The following is a 13,139-nucleotide window of genomic DNA, read 5'->3' as shown; positions in this document are numbered from 1 at the left end:
AATCTCCAACATTATTCCTCAACATGAACTCCAAATATCGGTTTCTATGTTATTCTGCTAATATTATCGCTCCAGTAAATAAATAATGAAACCGATAAAAGAACGGGGAAGTCATGCGTCCCGATGCTGGTGGTGTAACAGCTAAATGCGGCCTGACTTGGAGAACTCGGAACCTTCAGACCTAGTCAAGATTTTCTTTCCGGACAAATATACTGTTAGAACAAAGGCTGAAATTGCCGCTGTATTGTAGTTTGTTTGTTTGTTTGTTTTTACACTGCAGCGGTTGTTTTACTTGTTGTCGTGTGTTTCAGCTGTTGATATCGACATATGTCTGGTGGGTCTTGGGGCTGCAGTTATCATGGGAGTGCACGGACTGTGGAGGCTACTGGAGAGCACAGGGAAACCAGTTAACCCAGAGACACTGGAGGGAAAGATCCTTGCAGTCGGTATCCTGATCCCTGCTTTATGGGTTCAAATTAATTATATGGCAGGTATTAAAAAGTCATGAAATTTCCATAACATGTACTGGAGAAGAAACACTGATCTTCTAGATGAAAGATGCATGTCTTATTTCTTGGGTGTACAAATAATTGTTGGCATTCATTCATTCATTCATTCCGATAACATGGGCTAGTCAGCATGGTCATTGATATTGTGTCATTTAAGCCATAATGTATTCAGGGTCCCTGAGTGATTCAGGAGTCTGTCAGATATTTAACTTCATCACGGCGCTTTGTCTCTCTGGCTGATGCATTGGTATTACTGATAGTCTGCTGTTTAAACCATAACAGTTAGTCTTAGACTTAACCAGATATCTCCAGACATCAGTATCTGGCTGAACCAGGCTGTTAAGGGGGTGAGAGACCGTGAAGGCAACAGTGTCCAGAATGCCCACCTCCTCACTCTCTTCCACCGCATCTGTAAGCTGCTTTTCTTCCGCATCAAGCCAGTCTTTGTGTTTGATGGGGACGCACCACTGCTGAAGAAGCAGACTCTGGTGAGTGGTTGCAGGGGAACCTCATAACTATTTTAGAAATGTTTTCCCAAGCGAGGTTAACAGATTCAGGATATTTCTACCAAATGTATGTTAATCTTGCTTATTTCTGTCACTTTGGTCACCGTGCCTCTGAAGGCTTTGAGAAGGCAGAGGAAGGAGGAGTTGAGTCGGGAGTCCAAACAGACCAATGAGAAACTTCTCAGAACATTTCTGAAGAGACAAGCTATCAAAGCTGCACTTGGAGACAGCAGGTAAGAGACAGGAGAAATGTACAAGTGGAGGGATGACAAAGAAAATGCAATGCTCTTGCTTGCTCTAAAATAATGACACCCCAACAGTAGCTGCAAAAACAAAGTCTGCTAAGACTTTCTTCCAGGTTTTCCAAGACTTTTCCAAGTCACTCTTTTTTGTACATATTGACCTGTTCTGTTAGTATTACATGTTATTTATATATAATTGTTTTTAAAATATTAATCTATGCCTTCCCAGATGCTATTTTATCATTTTAACAACAATACAAACACACTGCAATGTAAGAATCTTACTGCAACCCATTGCAATAAAGTCTTTTAATCCTGAATGTTTTTCTTCTTTCTCCCTCAATAGTTTCTTATTGTCTAAACTGATGACTTAAAAACTACAAGATGAACTCCCTGAGTGGATTCATTTTAGTTTTAGTGGTGGTGTCTGATGTAAACTTTGTTTTTACCCTGCAACAGTAAGGATCCATTACCCAGTCTCTCTACTGTGAAAAGAGATGAGGTGGATGACATGTATGTTCTACCAGCCCTGCCAGCTGCAGAAGAGAACAACAAAAGCAGGTCAGAAACCTGGGAAATTGTACTGTTCACTAGTTATTTTGGGTGAAGTGGCCAGTAATTCAGTCAGAATTTTTACAGTCCACCCTAGAATTTACAGTCACCCTTGTCTAAACAGGGAGGGGACTGGAAAATGTATTAGAAAGGAGACTCATGTGCTCTGTGAAAAGAGATCAAATAAATGAGTTTAAGGACTCCTTACTAACCAAACCAAGTTTTTTTACTGCTCCCTGTGCATGAACAGAATCCACAAATAAATACAAATACTCATTAACAAGTGAACATCAACAGTGCACATCTTGCTTTATTTAACATTATTAACTATATCACTATATTATCATTTTAACATATTTTGTTCTGCATGCAGTTCAGAGGATGAGGAGGAGAAAGAGTGGGAGGGCATGGTTGACAGTTATCAGGTAAAACAACATAGTATCATCACCAAATAATATGGCTTCTAATAGTTTGTGTTTGAGCTGGGTGATATATCAGTATTGTTAATGGTAAAATAATAAATAATATTTGGTATTTTTGTTTTAATATTATTTTAATATCACTTGGTTGTTATTCGTTTAGTCTTGGCTTGGTTTCATAAAAAATATACCTCAGTATCTCAGGGTCTTCCTGAAGGTAAAGTCATGGCTATAAAATGATCACATTACTGTGTCTTTCTGTTGGTTAGGTTTATCAACCTTTCTTTGAATGAAATGCATTTGAAGCCAGATTTCTCACTATCTCTCAGGGAGAACTGTATGAAGACCCAAACTCAGTGGACATCAACTCAGAGGAGTTTGCTAACCTGCCTCCTGAAATGAAACATGAGATACTCAAAGACATGAAAGAGTTTTCTAAAAGACGCCGGACCATGTACCACAAACCTCCAGAGGTACATTCTCACCTGTTCACTGTCACACACTCCTCCATTTCCTCCTTTCAACACAGACTCCTCTTTACTCCCTCTTAGCGTTCTGGAGACTTTAGCCAGTACCAGTTGGCCGGTCTGTTGCAGAGGAACCGGCTGAACCAGCGTCTGGAGGGTGTGGAAAAAGAGATGAGCCAGCAAAGTGCTGGTAGCGCTCCATACCAACAGGGCGGGGACCAGCAGAATCACAGCATTGAGTCACACCGACTCGTTTCTGAAGACAACTCCCACTATATCCTTATTAAAGGTAAGACAGCTACAATAGTTTTTCAGTGTGTTGCAGGCAAAATGTGTGACTTTGATAGAAAATGAAGCACTGTATCATTTTTAGGCTCCGCAAAGAGTGAGACAGACCCAGAGAGCCAACCTGCAGCGGCACCCTGGTCTGGGAGCTCTCTGTCAGGCTGCAGAAGACAAGCCGTGGGCAGACCTGAGCCCCTGTGGCGTCCTGTTTGTGAGGAAGGGGAGGAGGTTCAGGGTAGCTCCTCAGAAGACTCCAAACCCTCTGCATCAAAACCATCTCAGGGAGATGGGTCACCACCCTCACCTCGCACACTCCAGGCAATCCAGAATGCAATGAACAATAGCTCAGATGAGGAGAATGTGGACCAGCATAAGGAGGATGGTAGTGTGTCCCCACGAACCCTGCTGGCAATTCAGCAAGCTCTGGCTGAGGAACAAGACAGTGCAGCTCAATGTATGACTCTAACCAGTAGATCATCCTCCAGGCTGCCTGCGCCACACATGCTCATCAGCAGCTCAGAGGAAGAGACAGAACTGAATGATTTGAAGTCTTTACAGAGTGAAAAATCAGATTTTAAGGGCAACCCAACAGACCAAAGATTACTCATGAAAGATTATTTGTTTGTTAGTAGTTCTGAAGATGAGATGGACGAAGTGATTGGCCAGAGAAATAAAGCACTCTGCTCTGCTGCGCTGCAGCAAACTCACGAGAGAGAGATGAATTCAGAAGAGGAGAAAAAGAAGTCTGAGGATGCGAGGACTGGAAGTGGAGGACAGGCAGAGAAACAAGAGGAGCTGGAGAGAAGAGAGTCAGACCACAGGCTAATCATAAAAAACGGGGATCTGGTTCAATCACAGGATGCTGCTGCTCCCAGTCAAAACGCATTATCAATTAATTTTGCTGCACAGATAAGTGGAAAATCTCTCAGTGAAGAGAGAAAGACTGAAACAGATCATTTCCTACCAGAGCAGAGGACTAATGAGTTTACTGAAGCTCCAGAGCAAAGAAATGGAGACGACGTAAAGTCCGAAGGCAATGGGGAGAGTGAGTCAGAAGGTACAGTTTAAAACCACACTCACTTCTTATTCCTTAAACCAGTAAATGTTTAAAAACAGTGGCCATATGTGTTTTCTCAGAGAGCTTCATCGAGGTGCCAGAGGACGAAGGTAAGCAGGAGGACGCAGAAGATTCTCTTGTAATTATCAGAGAGAAAGAGTCTCCAGGTGATGCCTGGGGAGGTGGGACCAGCGAGGAAGAAAAACCAGAGGAAAGTTTGACTGAGACTCCAGCTGCTGTTCTGAAAGTTGAGGAAGAGGAGGACAAAACGAGACAGAATGAAGAGAACGAGATGAAGGAAGGAACAGAATCCAGCTCAGTTCCTAGATTAAATGAATGGGAACACTTGGATATGGTTAGTACTTTTATAATTACATAATTTCAGCTTTTCAAATGTGAGAAGCTGCTACTTTTTTTTGTCAGGTGTAATAATGAACTGGCAATACTGGAATTTTGTGTTTTCAAGATGTTATCTTGCGCTTTGATAAATTATGATGTCTCACTATTTTCTGACACCTGATAGACCAAACAAATCTTTAGTTAATCCAGAGAATAAGTGGAAGAATATTTTATAATAAAAATAATTGATAGTTTCAGTCCTACTGTTCATGCTTACTATTACTATTTGGAAACTTAGGAGATTGACTTTGATACCTAATTTAAAGGGTCAGTTCACCCAAATTACAAAGAATGTAGTTTGAACTGTTTTTGCATTTTGCAGCTCATGTTGTGCTTGTTGGTGGACAAACTGAAACATCTATACTTCAGTTCCTTATTACTTAGTGACTAAATGAATTATTATTTAATCACATCATTTATCACATTCATTTATTTAAGTTAATATGGTCCAGCTGATTTATCGGTCCAACTTTTGTTGTCATGTCAATTAGTTTTACTCTATATGTACAGAAGCTCAGAACTGAACGCATAACAATGAAAAGCGAGAGTCCACTGTTAATTGTCACTTAAACTTCCCGTAAGAGGTTGCAGCATGGCACAAGTGCAAGAAGTAGAAGAAATGTTTTGGAATGACAGTTTAATGCAGTGGCTGTGTGTGTGGCTCTGTGTGTGTTGTGTTGCAGGAAGAGCTGGAGGCCTTGGAGAGCTCTCTGCAGGTGGAACAGAGCAATCTAAAGGAGCAGAAACAGCAGCAGGAGAGAATGGCAAACACAGTCACTGGACAGATGTGTCTGGAGAGCCAGGTGCGAACCAAAGACATGATTTTTAAAAAAATATAAACATTTATAGATATATTGAAGTAAATAGTTTCTAAAAGAATTATGATTGTAAGAATATTATCAAATTGGACATGTAAATAGGCACAGATTTGCTCTGTCACTGGACTGAGTTGTGACAACCCAGAGCAGGTGTGAAAGAAGTATCGGAGGATAGGTTTCTTTGTGGTGTCTCAGCCAAACATTCTTAGTGCCATGGCGGGCAATCAATACCGTTTCATAAGCTGAGAGAATCTGGTTCTGTCAACTAAGTCACACTCTTAAATGTCAGAGGCTATCAGCACCATTTTCTCCTTCATAAAACTGCTGCTAATATGAAACCTATCAAGCACCTGATCTTTACTAATCCTCAAAGGTTACTAGGGTTTTGTTTTTTTTTGATAATGAGCTGCTAAGAGTAAAGCAATTTCTCAGCTGATTACAAAAATATGCATATAATCCTTCATGCATTTTGAGAGGAAACCTGCAAAACCAGCTGAAATTTACTGCTGAAATTTTTTAAAATCACAATCCAAAACATTTCAAAGGTATCATTGTCATCTAGATGTCAGGTAAAGTTTTAAAACAATAGGCTTCTAAAATGACAGAACAACAGAACAATCAGGATGCGTGCGCAAAAGACACAAAGAACTAGGTGCTCATCATGTGTTGTCACCTTCGATAAGTTTTGTGATTGTTTCCCGTTTGAAACCAGGAGTTGCTACGGTTGTTTGGCGTGCCATTCCTTGTGGCTCCGATGGAGGCCGAGGCCCAGTGTGCTTCCCTCGACCGTGAAGACCAGACACATGGGACCATCACTGACGACTCAGACGTCTGGCTGTTTGGAGGGCGACATGTATACAAAAATTTCTTTAGCCAGAACAAATACGTTGAACACTACCAGTACAGTGACCTGCAGAACCAACTCGGTCAGTGCATTTAATTTTCAAGGACTGACATACAGTCAAATAAATTTCAAAATTTTCTAAAAGATCATCACATGAAAGATGTTAATTCATAGGCCTGTTCTCTCTGAAACCTGCAGACTGAAGTATGTTAGTCTACTGTACATTTGAAAAGGGTTTACAGGCTAGTTTATGATTTTCACATTGTTGTTTGCGGTGATGTCATTTCTTGGAGAAAAGGGTACTGAAAAACTGCTATGAGAATACATCACAACCAAACCCTCTTTCTTTTCTTTCCACCTTCTGTCCTGTCTCATCTCTCTCAGGTCTGGACAGAGCTAAACTGATAAATCTGGCTTACCTGCTTGGAAGTGACTACACAGAGGGTGTGCCGGGGGTCGGCTATGTGACTGGTATGGAGATCCTGAATGAGTTCCCAGGGCCAGGTCTGGAGCCCCTGAAACAGTTCAGGTGCGTGTGTGGTTCAGGGTTTGCTTCTGAAATCTTTGACTCCCCACTCTTTCTACTTTGATAAATACAGAACAGGTGTGTAAAACACACATATTGTAAACACTTATTTACATTCAGAACAATTTCTAAATTAACTAAGGGTTTATATCTGCCTTTGTTTTAATTGAACTGAATAAATGTCACTTCAGTATCCATTATAACAGGCAAGTGTCTATGTTAAAATGTTATAAAGTAACTAGCCAAACGAGCCAAAGTCCTTATATCTGGCCTGTCTTTTCCATATGAATATATTATGTCCTAAAATATGTGGTCTGGATATTATAGTAGCTAGTCTTAACAAAATAGTGCACTTTAAATGTTGATGCTCTCTGTTCTTAAAGGTTATTAGTTTAGTTCTTGATATTGGTTCAGTGCTATGGTTACTGGGAAAGGCTACTTTTTTCTGCTCTAGTACATGGTGGTCAGAGGCTCAGGAGAAACGGCGTCTGGTGACTGATCCTCGGGACACAAAGGTTAAAAAGAAACTGCGGGAGCTTAAACTGCAGGCTGGGTTCCCCAACCCTTCAGTGGCTCAGGCTTATTTACAACCTGCTGTGGATCAATCAGACACCTCCTTCAGTTGGGGACGCCCACAACTTGACCTGATCAAAGAATATCCTTTCTCTCCTTTTAAATGAATGTGTATGACCATGAATGCATGAATTTGTCTTAACTGACTCTTTCACCTTCTGCCTGAGTCGTTTTGGCTGGAGCAGCCGGAAGACAGAGGAGACTCTGCATCCTGTGGTCAAGCAGCTCAACACCCAGCAGGTAACTAGTTTCTCAGCCAGTGATTCCCAACCAACCTTTTGCAAAGGTTTTAGATTCTAAAACTTAAGTGAGGATGCTTTCACAAAGTATGCCATGAATAGTTTTTATTTGACACATAATTTCATACAAAGTGGTAAACATCCATCCCTCCATGATATAAACCACCTATTCTTATCTAGGGTCTTAGAAGGGAACTGGAGCCAATTTCAGCTGACAGTGAAGTGCACTAAACAGAACAACTTAAATCAAATTAATATGTAGTGCAACAACACCCTAAACTTGAACTCAGTCTTTAAAGAAATCGGCAGGAAGGTTGTTCTGCAGTCTGGGGCCAGACATCAACACTATGGGTTACAATTGAGAGGATGAAAATGACTTAACAAGTGAGCTCAGGCAATGTGATAGTTGGCCGAATGCACTGAAGGATTGAAAGGATAAAGAGATGATATGGTTAACAAAAGTACTGGCTAAATTGTTAAGAAAAAGCTGAATGGTTGAAAGCAGTTAATGGCTTAATAGCTGCAATAGTTAGCCAGGTAAAGGTGATAGATAAATGGTTAGTGGTCCAGTTCCTGCCATCATGAGTGTTAGTACAGTTGCAAAGTTGAGCAAAGCAACCTAAACACTCAAAATTGTTTTGTCCTAGACTCAGCTGCGGATCGACTCATTCTTCCGCATGGAACAACAGGAAAAGCAGATGATTCGCAGCCAGCGACTCCGCCGAGCAGTCACCTGTTTGAAGAGAAAGGAGAGGGAAGGAGGAGAAGAGGATGAGGAAGACAGTGAGGAGGAAACACCCCCCCCATCCAAGTCTAAGAAAGGGAAGGCAGCAAGCAGGAGTCCAAAGAAAGGTGGAGAAGAGAGAGAAGAGGAGAGGTCTGTGGCAGGAGGAGGATTTCTGGGCTCAGAGGCGATTGTCGAATCTCCTCTTAAACATCTCAGCGATGGGAGCAGTACCCACCAAGTGTCCTGCTCACTGAAGGCTGGCCCTCAAACTGCTAAAACTGCACCTAAGAGGGTTGAGAGGAGCAACGGTAGCAGCAGCAGTAGCAGCTCTGGTGAAGACAGTGATGGTAACAGTGAAGTTGCTATGGTTACTGCTCAATCGGTGTTCGATAGCAGCCGACGAGGCCGTGGAGCAAAAAGCTCAAGAGGGAAAGGAAGCATAAAAAGACAGGGAAGGGGGAAGAAGTTGTGAGGAAAGAAACTGAGCTTTGAACGTATAAACTGTGTGAGCAATTGTAATATTATACTCACAATATTGATATTGTATTTGATATTTCTAAAAAATATATGAATGTGTCACTGCTTAATGAACTATGAAACATTGTGAAATTTACTTTTACCTGTTTTATATGTATTTATAAACTATTCATGTGACTGAAAGAGCTTAGTGGAATATTTTGCATTAAAGTTTTTTTTTTTTTTTACACAGTAAATGTTTTTGCTCAGAGTCGTTACTTGTCAAGCTGGTGTGTTCACAGTGAGACCGAGCTGCAAACCACACAACCCTGAACTTTCTTTCAGGCTGTGTTTTAACTGTCTTCTACCTCTGTAAACAAACAAACATATAATAACCTTTGCTCACATCAATAAAAGCGGGTATTTCTGTGTTTATTTCTGTTTTAACGTGTTAGTTAAATTGGGTATGTTTTTCTCTCTGTCTGTGTAAAGATAAAACATACTAGTCTTCTCCTCCTCTTTCCTCCCCAGCTCCAGTTTGGCAGGCTGCTACGGCAGCTGTTGCCGTCAGTCAGTTTTACTGCGTTGTAGAAGGGTTTAATCATGCCCAGATAGAGCCAGAAATGGTGGACAAGTGGTTGGGAATCACCTTATTTGTGTGTAACATGAGGTCGTAGACTGACCTAAACCTAAAGGACTTGTTCTGGGACCACTAACAAAGAACAGCTGCTGGCTGCTCTAGGTTTTCTGTTTTGGGCGCGTATACCGTCCTGCCTGAATCCTTTCAGTCATGGAGACTCAGCAGTCTAAGGCCAAACAAGCAGGTGAGATTTTGCATTAATACGCAACAGCAAACACAAGATTTTTCTTGGTTGTTTCAGTGGTATTGATTGTATGGCTTATTTTTTTTTCTAAATCAATGCTACACTTTGAAGCAAAAGTGTAGAAGTTGATGCTTTGTTAAAACGAAAAATCCCAGAAACCAGTTGAGTATGAATGTCAGAGCTTGAGAGACGCATGGTTGTGCTGAAAATATTTATTCTTGCAAAATACAGTTTGTTAATGACAAATACAAGAGAGATGTTTATCCAGCCTTTGCATTGCTGCTCTGTGGGCTCCCCTGACCTTTTCACTAAAGCAAGTGCTACATAACTGAAGCTGTGCCTGAGACGTGTGAGTTGCCGTCAGTACTTACAAATACCTGGAGTCTGACACACTGGCATGCCATTACTCTGCAAACAAATTCAACGGGATCAGGGAAACATTGTGAGCATCAGTGGGATTCATTTATAGAGCAGAGCTTCAACTGTTACCTGAAATGTGATATCGGAGATAAACAACAGAATTACGCCTGTGCTTGAATAAGGTTGGACTATTTCATTACCACTTTGAGGCAATGTGCAGTGGTAGACAAAATAAAGTAAGCAATCTTACACAATAGTCTTGCAGACTTATCATGTTCTTGTTTTAGTCTCTTGGCCTCATTTTGAAACTATTACACACAATCAGCCTTGATTTCATTTGGCCAGTTTTAAGATATCCATCTATGAGATTTCTGCTGTATAATAGAGGATTTCATTTAATTTGCTGAAGTAGCACTAAGTAGTTGGATTCTGTTTATTAAATCTTAATGACTTTTCCATAGTAGAAATTCTGACTTGTCATAGCAAGAAACACATGTACAATGAATAATATTCTAGACATGACAGGTTTTTCATCCTCCTCACTCACTATGCATACTATTCATACTTTCTAAACTCTGCTGTTAGAAAATCTGTATTTAAATATAATATAATATAACTTTTAATACACCAAACCTTTCTCCGATGGATGTATAAACAGATGCTGCAGCGGATGCAGATTTAGCCAAAGCCATAATGGCTCGACGATTCCACCCCTCTGTCATTGGCCCGGAGGCCTGGGAGGGATACATCTTTTCTGATCTGGAAATCCGTATCAAAGAGTCCACAGACCTCTATGGAGCAGTACTCTGGCCCTCGGTACTCACAAAGTCATCAGTGATTTACCAGTATTAATGAGGAGTTGAGTCCTGTCAGTCAACATAATGTTGTATTCTCCAACAGGCTATGGTGCTGTGTCATTTCTTAGAAACCAACAGAGACAGATACAACCTGACAGACAAAAATGTGATTGAACTCGGTGCAGGCACTGGGCTCGTCACCATCGTATCCAGCCTGTTAGGTATGACAGCAAACCAATCCAGGTATCAGCTGTAACCTACAAGAACTTTGGTTCTGTCTGTACTGTACTCTGCACTGTTTCTCTGCAGGTGCTAAGGTGACCTCCACTGACCTACCAGAGGTGTTGGGGAATCTCCAGTACAATGTTATGTGCAACACCAAGGGACGATGCAAGTACATCCCTCTGGTTGGTTTTTATACCTATATTTCATACTGTATGGCTGTTGACATAAGAAACATTTTAAGCTATGTTAAAATACATAATTAATACTGTATAAAAATAAAACCTAAACAATCTGCTGCCAGGTCACTGAGCTCACCTGGGGTCAACAGGTGGAACAGCGTTTCCCAAGTGCCACACATTGCTTTGACTACATCCTGGCAGCTGACGTGGTGTATGCTCACCCTTACCTGGACGAACTTATGTACACCTTTGACCATCTGTGCCAGGACAACACAAAGATTTTCTGGGCTATGCGTTTCCGTCTGGACCCAGAGAACAGCTTTGTTGATCGCTTCCGGCAGCATTTTCACTTAGAAGAGCTCTACGACCTCCCAAGTCTGAGTATCAAACTGTATCAAGCTTGGAGAAAAGACAAGAAGTGCACGGACCAAGGAGAGGCTGCTGCCTGAAGTGTGGACCAGACAGATTGTGTCTTTATTTGTGTGTGTGTCCATAACTGCTGAAATGGGCTAAATTTGTAAAGGGTCTTACTGAATTGCAGTGTGTTATTTAATGGTTTACATCAAGTGTGTAGATCCATTTATTTTTGGCTGGATCTCATGTACAAATGTCTTAATTTCTTTGCAGCTTTATGTATGATGCTGCATACTGCATGTATGATGACCTTGTGGATTTTATTCAGCAGGTCTGTTTCAGAGCAATTTCATAATATCATCAGGTTTTCTTGCTGTTAGAGGTGCCAGTTTAAAAAGGTTGGTTCTCATGAGAATCCTCTGGGCACCGTGAATGACTGGACCTTGAACACGCTAACATTATTAACAGCAAAGATCTGAACACTTCTATCCTATCTATTCTATCCTTCTATCCTATGTGAAAATACAGTGTACTGTTAAATCTATATGTGCTATACATTTTAAACTTAAATGGTCATATCTCTGTTTTTACTTTTTTTATCCACATCAACCAAAAAACTAGCATGGCATGACTTTCAACTTTTAACATAAGTTGACAGCAATGCTCAACATGACTTTGTTTTTATTCTGCAACATCTTGAACTTGCCAAGTTATTTGATCATGCTGGCATGATGAGAGACCCAGCCCGGATATATTGCACTTGATACCTAATTTATGGTTCCAAACACTCAGGCATTTTCAGGTTGATTTTCAGTCATGTCATTCATTGCCTTTGGCCATGTGATGGTATGTGTTATTTGGCTTAAGAGTGTTAAAGAGCTAGATTAGGCGAGGTTTTCTAAGATGGTGAAGCACCAGGTCTCACTGTCAACACACAGAAGTTTAGCACTGTCTGTGGTGTCAGTTCACTTTATAACTCTTTCAACAGTCTCTTGACAACAATAATAATAATCTTATTTATATAGCCCCATGTGAAACAAGGCTACACAGTGCTTTGCAGAAGAAAGATTACAATGAATCCACACCATCCCTTAAAAGCATCTGGCAAACATGAAACAACTGGATTAAATGCCTGAATATAAAGTTATCAAATATCAGAAAGTACAAACACAAAACAGGGTGGCTAGGAAGCTAAAAGAGCATTCAAATATAATAAAATGATATTTTTTAATATATGATTTAAAAATTGCTTTAAAAAATTATACTCAAGGTCTTCAGAAAAGGAGTGTCAAAGCTGAGGGCCCTGACAGAAAAATCCCACTCACCTTCAGTCCTGAGCCAATACTTAAGATGAGCCAGAAGAGTGCGCCTGAGGATCTGAGGCCGCACTCTGGGTCATAGGACTGCAGCAGTTCAGCAAAGTAACCACCTAGGAGCGGAGCCATGAAGTGCTTTAAACGTGATTGGTAACCTGACCAGTGAAGACAGTCTAAAACAGGAGTTATGTGACTACATAAAGACAAAAACATCTGAGTCCGTTTGAATTTTGATGCAATAATGATAATGTGTTTCAAGTATAGGTACAGATATGTAATCAGCACCGACCCAATGCAAACTCGCTATCCTCACAATATACATGAACTGGCACCAAACATCTGCATAACAGAAAATGTTCAAAGCACAAAATGTACGGGGTTATTGCCATGTGTAATCTTTTAGTTTCTAGCCAAGGATTATGCCTTATTGTCAGGTCACAATGTCCCTTGGCCTGAAAACTTAAC

At 40.8% G+C, this 13,139-nt stretch overlaps 2 protein-coding genes across 3 annotated transcripts; both read left to right on the top strand.

The window, feature by feature from the left end:
• Positions 1-125: 125 nt before the first annotated feature.
• Positions 126-8,990, top strand: ercc5 (excision repair cross-complementation group 5). 2 transcript variants are annotated; one of them, XM_026319745.2, is made up of 15 exons: positions 126-446; positions 822-997; positions 1,133-1,248; positions 1,717-1,818; positions 2,183-2,234; positions 2,558-2,701; positions 2,780-2,984; positions 3,069-4,037; positions 4,118-4,392; positions 5,120-5,239; positions 5,967-6,180; positions 6,483-6,627; positions 7,079-7,279; positions 7,353-7,437; positions 8,084-8,990. In XM_026319745.2, the coding sequence occupies exons 1-15, from the start codon at positions 359-361 to the stop codon at positions 8,633-8,635; spliced, it is 3,444 nt and encodes a 1,147-aa protein (XP_026175530.1). In that variant the 5' UTR covers positions 126-358; the 3' UTR covers positions 8,636-8,990. The 2 variants fall into 2 exon arrangements, with proteins under 2 accessions (XP_026175530.1, XP_026175531.1); XM_026319746.2 differs by lacking the exons at positions 7,079-7,279; positions 7,353-7,437 and having other exon boundaries at positions 8,084-8,286.
• A 227-nt stretch (positions 8,991-9,217) lies between these two features.
• Positions 9,218-11,936, top strand: mettl21e (methyltransferase like 21e). The gene is made up of 5 exons (XM_026319750.2): positions 9,218-9,443; positions 10,462-10,619; positions 10,704-10,821; positions 10,910-11,007; positions 11,127-11,936. Exons 1-5 carry the CDS (start codon positions 9,410-9,412, stop codon positions 11,451-11,453), a joined length of 735 nt encoding a protein of 244 aa, XP_026175535.1. The 5' UTR covers positions 9,218-9,409; the 3' UTR covers positions 11,454-11,936.
• The last annotated feature ends 1,203 nt before the right edge of the window (positions 11,937-13,139 follow it).

The sequence above is a fragment of the Mastacembelus armatus genome, chromosome 3, assembly GCF_900324485.2.
Source record: "Mastacembelus armatus chromosome 3, fMasArm1.2, whole genome shotgun sequence".
Lineage (NCBI taxonomy): Eukaryota > Metazoa > Chordata > Actinopteri > Synbranchiformes > Mastacembelidae > Mastacembelus > Mastacembelus armatus.
Note: the sequence above shows the minus strand (reverse complement) of the source record. Positions and strands in the feature narration are given on the sequence as shown.